Source organism: Epargyreus clarus, unplaced genomic scaffold, assembly GCF_041222505.1.
Source record: "Epargyreus clarus isolate Ecla_fem2 unplaced genomic scaffold, WU_Ecla_fem_2.2 ptg000023l, whole genome shotgun sequence".
In the NCBI taxonomy this organism is placed as follows: domain Eukaryota; kingdom Metazoa; phylum Arthropoda; class Insecta; order Lepidoptera; family Hesperiidae; genus Epargyreus; species Epargyreus clarus.
In genome coordinates this window covers 3,243,855-3,266,783 of record NW_027332230.1, presented here as the reverse complement: position 1 = coordinate 3,266,783, position 22,929 = coordinate 3,243,855, and the positions used below count along the sequence as shown (strand labels likewise).

The 22,929-nt window shown below is 34.8% G+C and overlaps 1 protein-coding gene across 7 annotated transcripts in view; it reads right to left on the bottom strand.

Moving 5' to 3' along the window:
- LOC140751564 (kin of IRRE-like protein 1) overlaps positions 1-22,929 on the bottom strand; it is a 231,987-nt gene that overhangs the window by 62,612 nt on the left and 146,446 nt on the right. For all 7 annotated transcript variants that reach the window (XM_073085489.1, XM_073085490.1, XM_073085491.1 and 4 more), the window contains exon 4: positions 8,318-8,514. In XM_073085489.1, the coding sequence (XP_072941590.1) occupies positions 8,318-8,514 (197 nt within the window). The remainder of the gene's footprint in view (positions 1-8,317; positions 8,515-22,929) is intronic.

The following is a 22,929-nucleotide window of genomic DNA, read 5'->3' as shown; positions in this document are numbered from 1 at the left end:
GTAACATTATTACTCTTGTCAGTAAATATTTTTTAAGACTCGGATTTTTCGTCAACCATTACGATCATAAAATGACAATGTACGATTTTATTTAGTACGATCCTTACTCAATCAACAAAAAAAAGCGCTGTTGGATAGCTGTTGTTTTAATGTGTAGTAGTAGTGTAAAGTAATATAAAAGAGTGTAGTGTACCTAATACGCTGTAAACTGTGTAATTCATTCTCCATTACATTGCGTATATAAGAGACCGAGGTGGTTTAATTTAGTTGCAAATTTGTGCATTAAATAGCTTGAGACTACGCTTCTGTGTTCATAAAATTACTAGGTTATGTAAGTGCAAATTTAAAGGAGAATTATACAATGTACGTACGACCCGGTTTGTTATCCAGAGGCATCCTGGATTTAAACGTTTTTATGATACTCAAGTATAAAATCCACCTGATAATAAGTGGTCACTGCCGCCCATGGTCAACTGTAATCAACCCCAGATAGGATTAGATATTCCTACCTGAGATCGACCACAAATGCGCCGCTACCCCTGAGGACTAAGCTGGAACGCCTCGGAAAAGTATGTCTCCCTTACCACACCCTTCAAAATAGAACACAGCAGCGCCTAGCACTGCTGTTATTAGGTAGAAATAAGTGTGGCGGTGGTGCCGCTGGAGTCGAACCACAAAGGTTCTACCACCTTCTTGTTCACCTTGTACCGAAAATATATGTATATTTTCGGTATCTTAAAAGAATTATTCCTCTTGAAATGATCTAAATAAATGTCTGCGACAGTATATGTCTACCTTTTAAGATTAACTCACTAGAACCGTTTTTATGGTAATCCAATTTGGTCGAAATTAATGCATTATTTGTTAAGAGTTGTATCAACGTAATAATATTAATCTTTATCCAAATAAATGTGTTGTTGATTAAGAGTATTTAATTGTGAACAAAATTGTCTTCGACATCACTTAATTTCAATGAGCATCTTATAGAGATGTTACAATTTTAAAATAACACCGATATAAAATAATATAATCTATAGGGGTAGGGGTAAACAAAAAAACGCCATGATAAAGTAATATCACTTGTGCACATTTAATGTCCCCATTGTTTTAAAATATATTGCCAAGGAACTATTTTTTATTTACTTTCAAGATTTTAATTTTATAAAGAAAATGTTTGTACGAGTTATTGAATAGGTTCGTTAAATATATTTTATTAAAACTGGTTTAATTTCTAGTCACATTTCTATTACAAATTTATTATAGGTAAGATGTGATCCTCTTACCTATAATAAATTAATTTACTTGAAGAAGTAGCGTAATTTCTGAGGAAACCTTAAGGTCGGAAACTAAATTATGCCCACGTCCGGTTAACTCTCAAAGTTTCTGCATTATTTCCGATAAGGGTGGGTCAAGTTTATGACCCGAACTTATCTTGATTGTCCGACTAACCCTAGATACCACGTTCAAAGAGCTGCCAGCACCTTCAATATTTTAGAGTTCAATGACTTAGAACTTTATTTATTAGGAAAACCGAATCCCAAAATTTTGAAAAACAGTTATTTACTAAAGAAATCTTAAATACTAATCGAAAAAAATATTCTCAGTATTTTCTAATGTAAAAAGTAAAAAAATATGGAAATTATTTTGTTGATTAGCTTTTGATTTTTTTTTAAGAAATAACTGCTAATCGTTAGGAAATATTTTTTACTACCGTTTGATGTTTATAATAATGCTTTGGGATTATTATGTGAAGCATACGTTTTATTTCTATAATGGTTGTGCAATTAACTTGTAGGCGAAACAGTATTTTCAAAATTGCGCAAATATGTTCTCATGAGTTTTAAACGCTTCAAATAACCTGTTTACGTTCACATTTTTACACAAGTAGGTAAAACGCACATAAAAAGCCTACGAGATATACTGAACTGAACTGAATACGACCTGAATTAAACCTTAAATCTGAATTAATTGTATGTCATATAATGATGAGCTTGTTGAAAAGGTCAATCAAATTATAACTTATAGTAATTCATTTGGTTATTTACCAATAATAACATTTTCTGATGTCGAATTTATCTCATTTACCAATTATCTTGTTAAACATAATATGTAAATATTATTAAAATAAAATTATGATAGTAAAACGAACTTGAAATTTATGGAACGTATTATAATTGTATTTCGATCACAAATCACACTTATTGAAAGCTTTCAGATTACTAACTTCGAAGTACCAAAGGCACTGTTGACAGAAATGACGGAGAGAATTCTAATCCAACCAATATCCGCACAACTTTAATACGATCTGCGTCCGTAGCCAAATCATCTCCCTCGGTACAACTCCATAGTCCATCCGTTTTGTTAAGAAGTAAGTTTTGTATTTTTACTATACAAAAAAGTCATGTACTATGCCTATTATTTAAAGGCCAGAGCTTTTATTAGTACATACATTAGTGTCATATTTATGAATGAAACGAGCCGTAATTTAGGGTAATTCACTCTTGACGTAGTTAAACAACTCTCACTTTGTGAGTAAACCCATGCCCAGCAGTGCAATAGTAACGGCTCAACAAAGATTTAACATCTTGTGTTAGACGTAAAGTTAGCAGAACGGTTTGATAAGTATAACGCAAATAACACCGCCACCGTCGCATTGCATTGTATCAAGGGTGTAGCGCTCCTACAGGCTATTTTAAAGGTTGTGGTTGTGGTTTTATTTTTGTGGTAGTATTTCGAGGAGGAAACCTTCAAAAAGCACCTGATGACGTGGGAGCAACGCCGGGTTAAGTGGGATTTTTACCGCAATAAAACACCCCCGGTGGCCTTCCTCAGCGCTTGTTGAAGAACTCCGGGATCTCCGACGGAACGCAACCGGAGTCCTCCAAGCGCGATGCCCCGATCGGACTCTGCCCTAGGGGAGCGTTCGCTCCTCCCACAACATCTGGTGATTACGACGGTATGCGACCACACATACCACCGTCCTCTCGGGTTAGTTTACTGGACGGTTCGAGCTTCCACTCCTGCCACCCGCAATTCCAGAAGCCCCCTTTTAGTCGCCTCTTACGACAGACAGGGGATACCGTAGCCCTATTCTAGTCCCGGAACTATAGGGACAAGAGACTATTTACTTACCATACGATATTAATAGGAATAATATTAACAATCAGTAACAACAATTTCACTTATAAACAAGCAGTTAATATCATATAAATGAATGAAATAAAAGGACATTTTCAATATATATTGTAACCAGCACATTTGTCGAAGTTAATTAAATGCCATTGTAAGGAATTTATTTCACGAATGGTAACCTGCATAGCACGAAACTTCATTTTATATTACGGCAGTTTCAAGTAGAAATTGAATCCAGTAGATTTAGTGCCCCTACAGGTGCAGTGCGCAAAACTTATTGCAAATGATACTCCGGAGATATTTTCACGGTTTTACTAAGATAAATGGCGAATTACGTCTCGTAAAGGCAATGTTAATTTATAATTTTTAACCAACTTTGTTCGGAGAAGGTCTTACGTTTCTCGTGTATGTATGTGGTATGTGATGTACCTACGTATGTATTTATTTACAACTAGATTGGTTACGTAGAACCACCTACAAGTTGACACCCACAAAGTAAATGAAATAATGTAAACATTTGATTTAATCATTCATGTCATTCTAAAGAAAATAATAATATGTATGTATGTATGTATGAAACAGAAATAAATATCATAACTACATTCACCCAAGCGTGCAGCACCTTACAATGTTTAATTTATATGTGCTATATTAATTATTCTAAAGTAGTATTTTTAAGAAGTAGGTTTTTTATAACATATTAAACTAAACGCTAGTTTAAGTAAATTCTGTAGTTTACAGGTACCATTTTGTTGTAATAAGTTATCTATTAATACTTGTTTATACCAAAAGCAAGCGTAACACTGTAGGAGAGAAATACCATCTATATATATAAAAGCGAAAAGATACTTACGTTCAAAACGTATTAATCAAGGTTTTGACTAAACTACTCAAGCTACAATCATGAAATTTGAAATATAGTTTCATTTTATATTGTAGATGCGCACTAAGAACGGATTTTTTGATATTCCACAGTTAAGGGGGTTAAATAGGGGTTGAAAGTTAGTATGAAAGTCCGTCAGTTTTAAAGCAAACTGGATAAAAATTGGTATTTAGCTTTCTAATTTTAAGTAATAAAAATCTAACCTAAGGGTTTTTCCAAAATCAACCCTAAAGGTGGTTAAATAGGGGTAGACAGCTTATTTTAAATTTTGCCATTTTGAAAGCCAGCACTATGAAAGTTATCCATTTCTTTACTGGTTAGATATAATAGAACTTTAGTTCTACCGTTTTTGGAAAATCAACCCCTGTGTGGGTTAAATAACGGTTGTAAGTTTGTATCGAATTCCCCCAGTTTTGATGTAAAATCTATGAAAATCGGTATTTGGGTTTTCGATTAAAAATAGTTAAATAACTATTTCACCATTTTTGGAAAATCAACCCTTAAGTTGGTAAAATAAGGGTTGACAGCTTATTTTAAAATTTGCCAATTTGAAAGCTAGCACTATGAAAGTAAGCCATTGCTCTACTGGTTAGATATAGTAGAACTTTAATTATACTGTTTATGGAAAATCAACCCTTATGTGGGTTAAATAAGGGTTGTAAGTTTGTATGAAAATCCCCCAGTTTTGATCTTATCTCTATGCAAATCTGCATTTAGCTTTTTGGTAGAAAATAATTAAACACCTATTTCATCATTTTTGGAAAATCAACCCTTAAGTTGGTAAAATAGGGGCTGACAGCTTATTTTAAAATTTGCCAATTTGAAAGCCAGCACTATGAAAGTTAGCCATTGCCTCACTGGTTAGATATAGTGGAACTATAATTCTATCGTTTTTGGAAAATTAACCTTTATTTGGGTTAAATAAGGTTTGTAAGTTTGTATGAAAGTCCCCCAGTTTTAATGTAAACTGTACGAAAATCGGTATTTGGGTTTTCGATACAAAATAATTAATCACCTATTTCATTGTTTTTGGAAAATCATCCCTTAAGGTCGTTAAATGGGGGTTGGAATTTTATTTCAAACTCCGTGAATTCGGAAGCAAGGACTACAACAATTTGCATTTGGCTTTCCTGTTGGAAATAATAGAACTTTTTTAACACCATTTATGGAAAATCTACTCTTAAAAGGGTAAAATAGGGGTTTAAAGTTTGTTGAGAAGTCCGCAGAAAGTTTTGAAACAAAGTCTATGAAAATTGGTATCCAGCTTTCTGATTGAAAATAATAGAACACCTATTTCACCGTTTTTGGAAAATCAACCCTAAAGGACGTTTAGTAGGGGATGGAACTTTATTTTAAAAACTGTTAATTTGGAAGCAAGGATTGTAAAAAATGGTAATTGGCTTTCTGGTTGGGAATGATAGAACTTTTTTAACACCATTTACGGAAAATCTACCCTTACGAGGGTATAATAGGGGTAGAAACTTCGTTCAGAAGTCCGAAGGTTTTGAAGCAAAGTCTATGAAAATTGGTATTTTGCTTTTTGGTTGTAAATAATATATCACTTATTTTTCCATTTTTTTAAAATCAACCCTTAAGGTCGTTAAATAGGGTGTGGAACTTTATTTTATAATCCGTTAATTTGGAAGCAACCACTATGAAAAATTATCATTGGACTCAATGAATCTGAGTCACTGTTTTTTTTAAATCAACCCTTAAGACGGCTATAAAAGGGTGTATGCATTATGCCTTTCTGTTTACACATCTGTTTCAGCATTTTTAGCAACTCAAAAATCAACCCCATTAGGGTCCTATATGTAAAGAAAGTTTCTTTAAAAAACGTTATTGAAGTTATACTTCCTTTGGCGTGTCTGGAAAAAAAACAAAGTGCAGAGAAGTTCAGTGTAGGGCGAAATTCCACGGGCCGTCGTAAATATATTTTAAACATGGGAATGTTTTGCGCGTGCTGATGTGCAGAACAGCGGTTTTTTAGGGTTTCGTACCTAAAGGAAAAAAACGGACCCCTATTACTAAGACTTCGCTGTCTGTCCGTCTGTCCGTGTGTCACAGGGCTCTATCTCTGGAACCGTAATAAATAGACATTTGAAATTCTTACAGAGAATGCATAACGGTGGCCGCTATAACAACAAATACTAAAAATAAAAAAAAAAAGTTGAAAACAAAAAGGGGTCCCCATACAACAAACTGCTATTCAATATTTTTCCAAGTAACTCTTGAACCGTTAGAGGTAGACAGTTAAAATTTTCACAATGTGTGTACTTTAATGGCTTCTGCAATATTAAATACTAGAAATTTAAAAAAAAAATTTTTTGGTTGTACGTCCAGGTGCGGGCTTGACTTGTACTTGGCCAATTATTAGTAACGCGCAGACCCGCGGGCCACAAGCGAAAGTCGCAGGCCACACACCACCCGTGGGTGTCGGGTTCCCGACCGCTGGTGTTGAATATTAGCTTTCAGAAATTTAGTGATAAAGTATTTATTGATGCATATGTACATAGGAATGTTTTTGAAATTCTACTAAGAAGGTAAAAGAATTGTTATATGTATGTATACGGGAATCTATTGGGTTCGAAGTTAGAAACGTGAAATTTTAGATAACGTCTATTCAGACAAATACACGACAACGTGGACGGGTGCAAATTTCACTACATTTTGGTATACTGATTAGGTACATCGCAACTACTTTGGACACACTGCGTGCCAACATTTTGTCTTGCCGTGGGGTATGGTTGTGTTTATGCGTGGATTAGTGATGGTGATGTGGTAGAAACATAGACCTTGGATTATAATTTTGGGCTAGAACAGGGCTACAGTATCCCCTGCCTGTCGTACGAGACTAAAGGGGAACATCTGGAGTTGCGGACGGCAAGAATGGGAGCTCTAACCGCCCAGCCAAAGACCCTGGAAAGAACCACTGTATATAAGGCCCCATATAACATGGACGGTTCCTATGGAATAGTGTAAATAATAATTATTGTATCTTACATGAGACTTATATTTTAACGAAAGTTTCATTACAGTCCACTAATTAGAGTTTTACTGTATGTTTCTGAAGAAAGCTTGACCAATTTAGGTACACAGTGACGAAAAAAAAAGCTTTTATTAAATAAATATTAATGCTACTTTACCGTTAAAATTGTTAAAGGTACAAACTTACGATTACACTTATTTGTATGTCATATCATATTTTTTACGCGGGCGAAGCCGCGGGTTCTGCTAGTCGGTACATAAAATACACAATTTTGACAGATTTACCGAGTTATTTAAACCGTAGACGACTTACTTACGTCAAAAAACCATTGTTTTTAAAAACAAGATATTCGGAGTCATGCTTCAACAGTCAACCGAGAAACAAAAACGTTCAGAATAATTTGTAGGCTTCAGATTTGATGACTCATACTGCGTGACAGTGAACAGAGTAACGAGATTACGTTTTCACAAAACTTCATTTAAACTTGAATTAAGTTGACTGCCTTTGTCCTGTGAAAATCACAAACTTGCACGATGAATCAAAGATGATAAAGTTTGAAATGGAAAACTTTCATTGAAACCATTTGTCATTGTTTCAAAAGATCGACACTGATAATATCTTTCAATTAAGAGCTCCTGTTTTGATAAGAGATATGCGTCTAATGATTGGCTGTCCTTGAACTCTTAGTAAATAAACAAACATTATAGATAATAACTAATAATTTTTAAATACGGTCACAAGGGAATTTAAAGATGTCAAAAGTCCTCGTCATTTTGATAAGTAGTATTACATATTAGTATCTCCTGCTGATAAGCAGTCATCAAATGAGACTTCACAAATTCTAAAGTACTAATGTGATAAGGGGGAGGGAAGAACATTAAAATATTACGTATACACATTGACATACTATTTGGTGGACGCACTCTGTGCGTTGGTAACAGACTATGCACAATGTAAAATGTAGTTTACATATCTCGAACGGACGCTCGTGTTGATTACACGTGTTCTGTACTCTTCATCGTGCTGGACAAGGTTAACAACAAAGTGTGAAGAATTTATACTATATTTCTAGTAATCTAATAGTTCTTGAATTAGTCAAGAGATTTTACACACCTTTACGAAGTTAACGGAGAACGGAGATATTGTTTTTCGATCGTATGTAGTTCTGACTCATTATTATTTACCATGATCAACGGGCGATTATTATCAGACGATTCTTCTACGTTATGGTAGTGCCAGACTACATTTTTAATCAGTCATGTCTTTGTTTTTATAATTCTCTAGTGTTAATATTAAAATGTAAAAACACTCACCAATAACATCTAAAGCGACCCGATAATTCTTAGTCTGCGACAGTTGGAAATCAACTCTACATCTGTACATAGCGCGGTCCTGGGGCTGCACGTCCTTGAGATGAAGGGCGGAGACGGGCCAGTTCATCCACTGTGCGCGTCCGCTTAATATTTCCTCAATCCAGTGTGCTGTTGGCCCTTTCTTCCGAGCGTCGTAACTGAGAACAAGTGAAGCATAAGTATAAAGTAAAGAAATACATATGATAACAGAAATATAACGGTTGTAAATCTTCGTGGGTCGACATCGGAGGCATCACTAACATCATCACAACATTAAGTGTTTTAGAGTTCCGAACCCAAAGATAAAAACGGAACCATATTGCTAATCCTTCTCTGTTCATCCATCACAGGGTCCTATATCTCAAACCGTAACAGATGGACACGTGAACATGGTAACAAATACTAAAAACAAGAAATTTAATAAAAAAAAAATAAAAATCCCGACTGCACTGAAAAATCCGAAGTATAATTTCCAAAAACGGTGAAATATGCGTAACATTATTTTTATCCAGACAGCCAAATACAAGTTTATACAAATAAAGTAGTAAGTATAGGCTTCAAAATCAAAAGTTCAAACAATATTTCAACCCCTATATTGTCTCCGTAGAGCTCATTTACGCTATTTAAAGAACTTATGTGTAACATTTCAGTACTCTAAAGTTCAGCGGTTTCCGTTGTGCGTTGATCTCTGGAACATCAACTAACTCATTTAGTCAGACATTCATCTCAATGTTTTGTATAATATATATTTTTGTAATCTCCTTTTATTATCCTTTATTTTGGTACCCTGCTGGATAGGTTTAGTTAATTTATTTTTTAAACATGTTACTATTTTGCGAAAAAAATTACCATTTTACGCTCGATAAGATATATAACTTTAATAATTCAAAGTTCCAACCATTATTTTTGTAGTTGGGTAGAATTTCATTATTCCAGCAAGCCATATACAATATTTCATATTGTTTGCTGAAATGAACTTTTAACCCCTATTTTATCTTCTTAAGAGTTAGTTTTTCAAAAGCGGGCAAATAGGTGCGCCCTTGTTCCTATACAGAAAGCCAAATACAAAATTTTATAGGTAGTTGCTTCAAAACTCGAGGATTTAAAAAAAAAACTGTAAACCCATATTTTACCCTCTTAGGGGGTTCCAATAGGCCTTTCTGAATGCTTACTTACGCTTTAATTTCCGAACTCTAATTTCAGTGGTTTCGGCTGTATGTTGATTTCTGGCAAAGAGCAATTGTCTTTATTTAGTCAGTCAATCGTCACCTTGCTGTTTCATATATGTATTTACATCTTTTAACCAATTTACATTTCAATATGGTAGACCAACTATCTGATAGTATTTAATAGAAAAAATAAACACTGCATCATCAAATTTGTAGACGCAGTTAACGAAAGAAGATAAAGAAGGCTGAATTTTTTAAAAAATATAAAACAATCGATAGTGCTAAAACGGTGACACTTTTACAAAGGCATTTTTTTTTCTGTAAGCGGTCAGACCCTAACCTATGTTCTCTCCAAGTTTGTCGTACTTACGGGACACCCTGTATATGAAACAGCATGTATACATATTATATAGTTTTGTAATCTTCGTTTAATTTTATTTCATTTGATGCCCTATTCGATAATCCCAACACACACACCCATCCAAACACCCATCTAAGGATACTTGGGTATTTGAGACAAATATGATGATAGATTATAACTGTCGAAAATAATTTGTAGATCCGACGGTATAAAAGAAGAATAACATATTTTGTAAGGTGGTAGAACCCTTTGTGGTTCGACTCCGGCGGCACCACCGCCACACCTACTTCTGCCTAATAACAGCAGTGTTAGGCGCTGCTGTGTTCCGTTCCAGCTTAGTCCTCAGGGATAGCGGCGCGGCTGTGGCCGACCTCGGGTAGGAATATCTAATCCTATCTGGGGTTGATTACAGATGTCCATGGGCGGCAGTAGTCACTTACCATCAGGTGGACTGAATGCTCGTCTGCTACTCTTATATTATAAAAATATATATATATATATATATATATATATATATATATATATATATATATATATATATATATATATATATATATATATATTATAGTATAGAAGTAGCTTAATATATTTTATATTTGCAAAATGCAATAACTTTTTAGTTGTTAGGGCTATAAATATCGGACTGGAATATTAGAAGCTGATAACAGAATTCTACAGGCGGCACTACTTACCGTGAAGACTGCACGCTGGCTTACTACTTCAATTTCATAAAAATCCTCGTGAAAAAAGACTAGAGATATGTATAGTGAAATCTACATGACCTATTTCCACATAATTAACGTTCCCAGGTTGCTCAGCTAGTTTAATGCTGCATAAGAAAAGGTCAAGCCGTGTTCGACTCCAGCCAACCGATTTTAATATAATTGATCGACGCTTCAACCTGCATCTGTAAGCGCTACATTGACAAGTTGTTTGATTTCATGTTTGTAATTTATTTATCTTATAGCTGCATATAAAGAGACAATTCCTTTAAAACTTATTGCTACTAGTATTATTATTATGTGGCGAAGGTACCAGGGTAAGTAGTAAACACATTTACCTAGAGCAGAATTCTAAGTAATGCTTTGGAGACGCTATCTACACTCATAAACTCGCACTAGGATGCCCTATGGGTGGCATGCGACACACACAAATATGAATGCGTGTTCAGAACACCCAGACCCAGAACATATATATCATAAATCTGATATTTGTCTTTCCGGGGATCGAACTCGTAACCCTCTCGCATCAGACCGGAATAATCACCTCTTCCCTGGTGAACGTTTAAGACCATTAATACGATACTCATAATACGATGAGAGTTCTACCTAAGGCCTACAATTCAACGCATAATTATTATTTGTTGTTATTTGAGAAATTGACTTTGTTACCATTATTCTTGAAGCGTGAAGTGTTCTATCACTTTCAAAGTATTTCATAATTGCAATGGAGAATGAATTTTCTCGCAATAAAAAATGGACGAGGAACAAACAATCTTATTCTATCGAGTTTCCAACTTTTCCTTGTATTATTCGTAGCCACGATTGTTACCTAAAGTTGTAAAAGTTTTATTAGCCCTTATAAAAACTTGATTCGATAGCGCTAATTAAAACTTGAATTCAGTTAAGATAATATTTCATAATGTACAACGGGCAACGTAGTAGATAAGTTGTTACTTTGTAAAAGTGTAATTTATGGACCTCTCCGAAAATATATATCTTAAACAAGGTGACCCGTGCGCACTAGAAATTTGTTCAAATTTGGGTCATGATTAATATCGGGTAGGATTTAAAATTTACTACAGTATTACTAATTCAATTTTTTAAAAATTACAAATTCCGTCAGTAGTTAACGTTACGTGGAGGACCATAATTACATAAGTAAAAAGCAATCGTGATTTTTAAACATTTATTTATATTGCGCATTTATGCGTAAATAGAACATTTTTGGAGGGAAACATGTGTTGATGGTGGTATGTATGATGGTGTATATTATAGGTGGAAGTGTAGGTGATTCATGCTGAAAGGGCTGTTTACACAAAACACGTTTTATAAACTTATTATAATCAAATAAATTGTCCGAGGGTTGTTGTGAAATATTTTTGAATTAACTTAAATAACTCCTGATATTACCTAAATTGAAATTCGTAGCGAGATTCTCCTAAAAATATTTCTACTAAAAGTTGCCAAAATAATGAAAAGCATAAAATAACTAAAAGAGTTGAGCAAAACAACCGTTGACACTAATCCATTTTGTTGCACTACAGTGCTCGCCACGTCCTCCAATTAGACGATGCTGAGAGGTACAAGAATTTGCTGTTTTATTTTGTTTAGTATTCGTGTTGAGAATCTTACGTGTAAATAACTCAAGGTATTTGAGTATAGAAAGTAAAAATTGTGTAAAGAGTGAGATCGAGAGTGAGATCGAAAGATAAATAACGCTTCTATTATAATAAGAGATATATTCGCCTAAGGCCAGGATAGAAATACATAGATTTTTTTAAATATAATATAAGAGTAGCTGACGAGCATGCAGTCCACCTGATGGTAAGTGGTTACTGCCGCCCATGGACATCTGTAATCAACCCCAGATAGGATTAGATATTCCTACCTGAGGTCCACCACAGATGCGCCCTACCCCTGAGGACTAAGCTGGAACGCCTCGGAAAAGTCTGTGTCCCTTCCCACACCCATCAAAACGGAACACAGCAGTGCCTAACACTGCTGTTATTAGGTAGAAATAGGTGTAGCGGTGGTACCGCCGGAGTCGAACCACAAAGGGTTCTACCACCTTCAAATATAATAGATTATAATAATAGATTATGCAACATTCGATGTTTCCAGGAATCACTTGTAGTTTCCTTGGTGATATTTATTACATCTGACTTTAGGCCCGAAGAGTTGAGTTTAAAGCATTTTAAATTGTTCGAAACTATATGCGTTTAAAAACTTCATAATCACAATTTTCCTCATTTTATGGGTAGCTCCAGGCCCGGTAAAGAACCAGTACTCGTCGGAGGATGTTTTACATCTATCGGTAAATGTGGCGATAATGCTTAATAAGAGCATTCTTAAGGGGTTTTTTATCTACTCCGCTAGAAAATAATTATGTGCCTCAATATATCCGCTTTGAAAAATCAGTCATGATTGAGATTAAACTTTGATATAATGACGCTGCCAAGGTGTTTGTAAAAAGCATCCGATATATTTCAAATAATTTTCTAAGATTATTACTCATTTGGTAATAACAAACAAACAAAAAATAACAAATAAAAATCATTCTTAGGTTAAAACGCAAAAGTTTGAATATCGATTCCGTGTATTTTCAGTGGAATAAAAAATCTTGTCACATAAAGGCAAAAAAGAAGCCAACTTATGGAGCATTGTAAACATAAAGCCGTTCAAACGATAGGTTTTTACAAGGAGTGTTTGTCTAAGCACGCCAGGAATACCTTGTTGTTGATTTCAAAAACGTTACAAGTATTTAATCTTACAAACGCGTGCGAGAGCTAAGGAATAATGTCGATAAAATCCCACTACAACCTGAATATGTTAATAACAAAAATTTAACTACGCATAATTAACATGTATTTAAACTTAAAATGAAACAATCCTTTAAAATTTTAATATAAGTTATTAATATCAGTTAAAATACTGTGTTAAAATAATATTTTTGAAAAACTACCAAAGTACCTTCAAGTTTAGGAAGCTTCAACTCCTGAGATTAGGATTCCGATTTGGAGATCTTATATATAAAATTCTCGTGTCACAATGTTAGTTAACTTACTCCTCCGAAACGGCTTAACCGATTTTCACCGAATTTTATATGCATATTCAGTAGGTCTGAGAATCGGCTACTATCTATTTTTCATATCCCTAAGTGACAAGGGTTGTTCACCCTTAACATTTTTTTATTTATATGGCAACACAACGTTTGCTAGGTCAGCTAGTAGGTAAATGAAATTACCTTACAAAATGATACCACGAAGGAGGCCGCTGGATGAAGAGGTGGGCTAATTCCAATTAGCGCTGTCTTATGAAGAACCTATAGACCTAAGATAATTTAGGTAGACACTAAATAGGTTACTTAACCATTCAAAAATATAAACATTAATCGTTATAAATGAAGGTTCACGAAGACGACCAAACTTTTACTAGACTAGAACTAGTAATAAACTAGTTCATTTTCCGCGATTTGAAAACTATTTAAAAATAGAGATCGAATCATCTTCGAACCCACCTTTACTTGTTTACCCTCTGCCGAGTCTCTTTCAATGCCAAAAGGGCTTAATCAATAATTCACCATGGTCATCGTTGGCCAGCAAAGGTGTATTGGTAGACTTCACAGTATTATCTATATCTTACAATCATTTCTTATTTTTACCATCGCCACACCATACCGCCGTTCTTCCTCGGTTAACTGGTAGGGTGGTTCGACTTCCAAGTTTTGCCGTCTGCAACACCCGTGGGTAGGGGATACCATAGTGACAAACTACAGCAGCATCTATTTGTCTCGTAACAGCGGAGCGTCGCTTGTCGCTCAAATCCAATCCGCGACCAAGTGGTAACTTAAGTTTGACGAGACACTTTCTAAATTTAGTCCATAGGGATAGTAATGCATCTATGACCAACCTCAACTAAACAGTGAGAGAGTTGATTGCAGATGTCTACGAATGGAAGCAATTACTTAGCCTAAGATCAATTAAGGAGTAATTAACGCCAAATTTCAATTAAAATTCATAAAGAATGTCTTTATTACTTTTACTACGACAGGACACTATAAATATTCAAGATTCAAATAGTATTCCAGCTAAAATTTATTATCTTATTTTAAGACAAGCAGAGACTGAATCATTAAATTAAATAGGTAACAGAGAAAACTTCTCCGACTGGCATTTATCATCCGCCGCTAGGCGAGTGGCAAATCCTAAAAGAGTAATGGTGACGACAAGAAGCCAGTGTTTGCAATGAGCCAACCCCTGAATAATATATGAGGCTCCAGTTTAATTTTCCTTTGAGATGAAGTTAGAATCATCTTCTGAACTTTTGGTATTACTGTATTTGATTTCATGGTTGACGAAGGAAGTACTGATATTTAATATTCTAATATCGGAAATTCTGATATAATTTTTAGTTTCACAAAAAAGTATAAGAACTGTCTGTATGTTGAATTGGTTCTTGGTACATTCCGAGGAGTACGACTTCTAGGAAACTGACGAGACAAGGACATGACGCCAACCATGATAATCCTTTAAAAACGATAAGTATATGAGGTGGTTTCAGCACGGCAGACGTGTGTGACGACTTGGATTATCCCGCAATCACGTAAGTAATAAATTTATATTATTATTTAAAAAATGTATATCAAAGAAGACATTTAAAATATTCGTTACGTTAAAATACTTTAAATTCTTGTAACGTGAATATAAAACGAGCGACTGACAAGTTGATAACGGCGAGGCAATTTTCGCGTTTCACAACGAGACGTAACTCCGGCCCAATTATGCAAACAAGACAACGGCCACAACTCCTTCAAACTTAGTATCTTGACGCGAAATATATTTAATTCAATTACAACAAATTGAATGACTCCAGCAGACAATATAAAGGAAATTGAGGTGTAACTTCCGCAACTCTAAAACAAGGGTATTCAAAATACCAAATTTCACTTGCAAATGGGACATTCCCATTTAATTACGCTATCCTTCCTTAATAAACGCTGGAATGGTCTCCGCTCAGAGCATAATACCTGTCCAACTTCGAGATACACTGCGACACCAGAATGTATGAATATTTAATGCAAGTAAGAGATTTCCAGATATTAGGTAGTAGTTTTGCTTCCTCAATTATGTCGCGTAGCAGACGAAAGTAAATTGTTTTTGTCTTTCAAGCGAATAATTTTGCAAAATGAGGTACTTAGAATCAAAAATCTCGTTGTTCTTTGTAAATATAAGTGATTGTATGGCGAAAATGTGTGTGACAAAAAATTAAATACTAAGTACAAATATATTAGATTTTAAGATGTGATCAGCCAAAGCTACATACTACATCTAAGTTTTTAAAGTTTTGAGTGCAAACTTACACTTAAAATCTACTTCTCTGCCCAAAACAAAAAACTCTAGAAACGTACAGCTGGAATACTTTCGAGATCATTTACTAATGAAGATTGGATGATATTGCTCTCGTAGTTTCTTAAGGGTTCTGGCTGGCCAGCCAAGTTAGGTTCAAACTTGGATTTATCCCGAGTATCTACTCTCAATACTCATCAATAATGTTGAGAGAAATACCGTTCATAATAAACTGGTTTGACGTGGATATGATCTTTGCCTTCATCATTATTCTTGTTAAGGTCCATTTTGTCGTAAGAATCTACATATTTTCAACTAATATCATGTATTTAGCCGTTAAGATCACTTTCAGTAGTTATTGTACTCAAAAAACGTGAAAAGTAAGGCATTGTAGAATAAAATAAATCTCTTCGACCCAAAGTAAGTCCTTTTGAATGGATAAACAGGTTTTTGTTTATGCTGAAACAGAAATAAAGATTTGCTTATATTTATCATAAAACCTCCCATGTAATCCCATCTCGAGTTCAAGCCGATTTCTTTGATGTATTTTGTTGACTATGTTAAAAAACACACGTAAAAATATGTACTAATAATATTTTTTCATAGTTTTCATTATATCTGTCACCTGTAGAGGGTTGCCTATTAAATCTCCATCGGTTACGATCAATAAAGTTAAGTAACATTGGGAGCGGGTGGCAGTGGGATAAGTGGTAGCTAGTTGCTAAATCTCATACACACGTTTTTAGGAGAACACGTAAAGATCTCATCCTCATCTGGGTTTTCAGTAGACGGTAACCATTAAATTTTATGAGAAGTTTGGGGTGAGAATGTTTAAGTTAAAGGGGTGGTTAGGTTAGGTTTGGTTAGTCGAATATTTTGACAAATGTTATTTACTCGTCCTTTATTCCATCAGTCGTATTATAAGAACAAAATAGATTGCAACCTCTCATTACGTTCGTCATAACTTAAAATCGTCACTAGATAGTTGATACGCATTTTGATTGAAATCTGCAAACCAAACACGGCTACCGTAAGGTCAGACCTATATTTGCATAGCACCAGTACCGGCGGAACACGATGGATTCAGGACTGTTTAATATTAAAATGTACTGCTAACTTCAGTTAAATGTATACCTTCGGAAATGTTATCGTTCAGGTTTGGATTTTAATTATGTATATTGTCATCTAGTTCGAGCCGAAAGGAAAAATAGTATTTGTATGAATGTTAGAGAAGATGTTTCATTTTCGGCCATCTCATGTACACTATATCTAAAAAACACGAATAATTTGTATAATTGAAGAAAAATACACATATATTTTGATAACCTAAATTATTCCTGTTTAAAGATATTTAAAATAAGCATTCATCATTGTAATATGAAATATGGCGGAATTGACAGTCAATGTCAAGTTTTCAAAACTGTCGATATCGGTCAGGGAACCTATACCCCACACATAGGTTACTATACGCTTTGGATGTCGGTAATTCTGTATTTCGCTGTTTTTGTCGTAAAGTTATTGTTACCTTAGTACTTTACAACCTGGTTTTTGTTTTGGGTATCCCGTCATTATTTCTGAATTTAATTAATTATTTATAATAATTATAACAAAACCACCTTTTAAATAGTATCTGGTTTTATAGATGTAAGTGACATATCAAATCGAAAAAGAAGAAGTTGTCAATTTGATATGTGTAAAAGTCGATATATACATATTATATAATAGTGGACTCCAATGTAAACGTTATATAAATATGTACTGATGAGAAGATTGCATTTCAATCCTGAATATGTTTCTGCTCTGTGCTGCTTACGATTTTGGACTGATTCTACCTTACTTGTTTACCCAGCTTATGTTTTATGGATTCTTGTGATTTTCTTAAGGGTAGATTTTATATAAATGGTGTTAAAAAAGTTCTATTATTTCCAACAGGAGAGCCAAATGCAAGTTTTCATAGTCCTTGCTTACTAAGTAACGGAGTTTGAAATAAAATTCAAACCCCCATTTAACGACTTTGAAGGTAATTTTCCAAAAAACAATGAAATATGTGTTACATCTTTTAACCAATTTACACTTCAATATGATAGACCAACTATCGATAGTATTTAACAGAAAAAAAAACACTGCATCACCAAATTTGTACACGCAGTTAAGGAAAGAAGAAGAAGAGGGCTGAATTTCTCAAAAAATCTAAAACAATTGATAGTGCAAAAACGGTGACACTTTTATTAAGGTATTTTTTTTTCCCAGAGAGGTCAGACCTATGTTCTAGTTCTAGTCCTCACCTATGTTCTCCCCAAGTTTGTCGTGTTACTTACGGGACACCCCGTATATAGATAGTCATTATGACATGTGATTATTTAATCTTATTATTGACTTGATGCTTATGTAATTATTATTATTAATCAAGTAATGCTATTCAGGTATCATAATTTAATTTATAATAATCTTGTTTATAATATAACTTGTTTATATAACTAATTTTAATTTATAATAATCTTGTTGAATTTTGCAAACCTCATACACGTAAAACAGACGACTGTAGTTTGTAGGTACATAATATCTGTGTAATAACTGTGTTTTTAAGCAAATAAAGAATTTGAATTTGAATACATCGTCAGGGATGCAAAGCGTAAATTAATTATTATTTCATTTAATTGTGAATGTAAATATCGTAAAGAACTGTATATAAGTACTAGTTATGTACAGATAATATTGAAAGTATATCAATTATACCAATACACACGTGGTCAGCGTGATGGACTATAACCTCAACCCAATGGGTTGATTGAACAGACTATAATACACTAAGACTCTTAACGCAGTGCTACTTCTGAAGACTGAATTGTAACGGCTTGAATAAGTTACCTTGCCTTATGTCTATACATCATGAACTCCGAACCGAAGCAGGAGTGTATACAATACTGCTATGAAATATAGTAGAAATAAATAAACAACCCAAGGATACATCAGGATAAAAACAGCGGTCATTAACATCACAAACAAGCTAAACAATAGTTACTGAATCAGGTATTATTATCACGACTTTCACTGGACGTAATTAAGTTGTCCTATTTTCTGTAAATCCAGTTAACACAGCAGCCAGTAACGATAAATTTAGTTTCGTGTGAAAGTAGGCTGTATTTTGTATAATTAACCACGCACTCGGAGTCTATAAATTTGTGTTGTAAAGGTTGACTTGATTTAGGTTAGGTTTATGGTTCGGATTATCATTTTATAAAATCATTTTTATTATATAACACTGAATGTGGCTGATTGTGGCTAAAGGTGATTTCAAGTGATGTGTGCATGAAACCTAGTAAAGAAAAACGAACTAGATGTAGGGTAGATAGATTAATCTACCACTAGTACTTGTCAACGGTTTCTCCCCTCCACCTCAGTTTCGCCGTGACCATGATCCATGCAACTGGGTCAAAATATCGGCAATAAAAAACGCGTGTCGTGAGTACCCGTTACATAATAAAATGTATCAGTTCCGCGATAATTTTAGTCTAGTACACAAATCATATGCTTTGTGTATGCTGTTAACTTTAGATTAAGTTCAATTGAGAATCCATGGCCTAATATCATCATTGTCATTTTTTACTCGATAACGTCTCGCTGCTGACTCGGGGTTTGCCCACAGATTGAGAAGTTGATTTAACACGCACTTTTCAAATATTATAGCTACCTGGATTTGAATCTCGGACTGCCACTGCAGAACGAATTTAAAACACCAAACTCAAATAGAATCGGTTTCAACCTGGGCGTAGTTGCAGATCAGTTTTTACCTCCGATGATTTAGTTAGAACTACTATCGCATTGCCTACGAGGAAATAGGTCATATGGCGTAGAGTTTTCCAAAAAACGTATTTATTCGCTCTTTATGCTGTCCGGCACGATACAACGATTATTCACCATGCCCGTTTGCGCGCAGAGGGTCTTTTGTTTGATTCACGGTTCTCAGAAATGAAATTTAATATTACCTCCTTGCATATTTTTCATTGTACACAAGTGCTAAAAGTCCCTGCAGTTCATCTAGAAAGAAGCCATACCGCTAATGGACATCTGTAATCAATCCCAGGTAAGATTACAGTCCAAACAAAAGTAGGCCACAGATGCCTTGCTACTCTTGAAGACTAAGTTGGAACCTCTCGGATAAATATGTCTCCCTTGACCCACCCTTCAAACCAGAGTACAACAGCGCTTAACACTACCGTTAAAACAGAAATAAGTTTGGTGATACTACCTCCGGTGTCAACCACAAGGGGTGCTCACCACCACCTCCTAATTTATTTTAGGTGTTTAAAAGATTTTTTAAAAATAAACTATAAATCTGTAATGTATTCGTACTATGGATAGTATGAGTTTCGTTTATGTAATAGGTACCTGAAGCCTGAGGGCAAGTTATAACGCTTCCTGTCAGTATAACTATTTTACAACAAACTTCTAACCAGGTTAGAGTAGCTTGTTATTGCACAGAAATTAAGTGTGGCGAAGGAGCTGCTGGACTTAAACTGCAAGGAATCTTACCATCTTTGAACTTATTCACTAAAATTGTTACACCAAGATACTCGTAAATGTACTGAAATATGTAGTTGGATGGCATTAAGGGAAAGATATTGCTAAATCTACACTATAAACTCCATCTACACAAACCACGTTAGTAGCGTTAAAGGCGCGGATACACATCAACCTATGTAGACCTCAAATGATATAGAAAGTAAAGCAACCTTCAAGCGCACTTCTATTCCTCAGAGATATGTCGTCTGTTCTGATTATTTTCTGAGGAGAAGAGGAGGACGTCGACGAAGCTCAATAGGCAGTTTGATAATATAGGACATAGGTTGTCGACCAACCTGCATAGTATACTCACCTGGAGCCCGGAACGTCCTTCACCACGTAACGGAACAACTTGGTGGAAAGAGAATTCTAGACGTCCTTCAGGAGTGAGAAGAGACCCATACCTATCAGTGGAAAATATGTCTTGGGTACAAAACAAATACAAGTCTGTGGTCATCAGATTGCAGCCAAAATAGCACAACCGATAGTATCGGCTCTGTCAACGGTATCCGTACTTTGCACTATCTGTATAATCAATACTATGTGTGATTTAAGTCACCTCAGTAGGTAGCAATTATCGATGGACTATTTAACTTCGTGCAATAATAACCAGAGTCGGTTGCCGTCGTATCAAATACTACTATCTCACACACGTACAGTACTGCCTCCGTACGAAGAGTACGGAAAAATAATATAATATCTACTAATTCTTGCAACGACTTTATTTAACCGTAAGGTGTTTAATTATTTAGGCCAGAGTTATGGGAGCTGGGCGTCGAGGAAAGAATCGAAATAGTCTATTTCGCAAACGAATTAATAGCTTCATTTAAATTTTACATAACTTGTAACAAAAAATATATGATATGATAGGTAGAGTCACTTTCCGCGATGGAGGTGCACTGTTCCCATGGCGGACGGCTACCTGCACGAGCGACGCGCCTCGTCAGCGTTGGCCGTTTCGCGACGCACAATACAGCGTGAGCATGGTGTAGAGCTGTCCCTTGCAGGTAACACCAGGAGGGAACGTTTTTGTCTAGGCAAAATTTAAACACAACTTCCATTGTTGATCAAGTTAAACGCAGGGTTTATATACGTCTAAAGTACCAGGCGTTATGATTGCGTATAGAACCGTACGTACAAAACGATGTTGTAATATAGATACCAAAGTATACCATTCTAACAACACAGGTACAACATATGAACGAAAGTCTTGTATACGTTTTCTTTTGTCTTTAACGATATGAGTATAAAAGTATAAAAATATGAGTTAGTTACATATTTAGCCACAGGTCGGTAGACCTCGTTGCCAGTATGATTGGTCGCCTCATTAGTGGAATGTTGGAAAATTATGCCTGTAATAAAATGATGTCTTTGTTTATTTTCGGTGACTCTCTCGGGTCTCCTGACAAATAAGGATCCGATAAAGCGTTGTTAATTCCGTATACAATAAATGGCTATATTTATTTTATGACAAAGTATGAGGAAAACATTTTTAATCACCGATTTTATGAGTGTTGTTCGATAAATTTATAGCTTTTCTTCCCTCTTGTTGTAATATAAGCATGTTCATCGGTTTTACTTTAAAACTTTTACTGTCGATAAATTGTTCAAGTTTGGTCTCGAATGTTGTAAACTCAGGAACCTTGCTGGTCGAAGTTGTTGGGTAATTATCTCGAGCAACATAAATAAATCAATATCATAGCTTATATACTTTGGCCGATACGATAACACGCAGTGTTGTTAAATATTGCAGACGATATGCGAATTTTGTGAAATTCATATTGTCATACATTGTACTAACTATTGTAAAATGTACAAAGCAATGTGTTTTTACGAGGAATAGAAGTTTAAAATTAAAATTAAATATAACGACTGCAAAAACCCGCACGATTTGTCAAAATTATAACGTAACATTCACAAAACAATTACATTCGAACTGTTTATTTTTCTTTGATCTAGCTTAATGTTAATTAGTATTAAATAATTGGGTTAAACCAAGTTTATATAAATATATGTTCTAGGTAAGGTGCGTAGAACATGAAATAGAAACTTTTATAAATAATTTTATATTAAAAAGAAAAAGTGAAACACGAGTTGAGTGTTTCATGCATAAGGGCAAAGATCTCCAAGCATTCTTCATGACGTCGTTAGTCGCGTCGCATCGAATCGTCCGTGTCGTGTTTATGTAAATGACATCCTTGAAAGGCGTCCACGAGCATCGTATCACATCATCTACTGATCTTACTAATGCATTTTTCTGTTAGTCGCCAGAATAACCAACGCAATTTCGGAGGATCAACTATTTTGCGTGCGAATGGCGTCGTATGTTTGCCTAACTGTGGTCATATCTCCACACTGTCTCACACAGTGTGCACTGGTCCGCTCGCTACGAAAATCCAACTATTGCTCATAA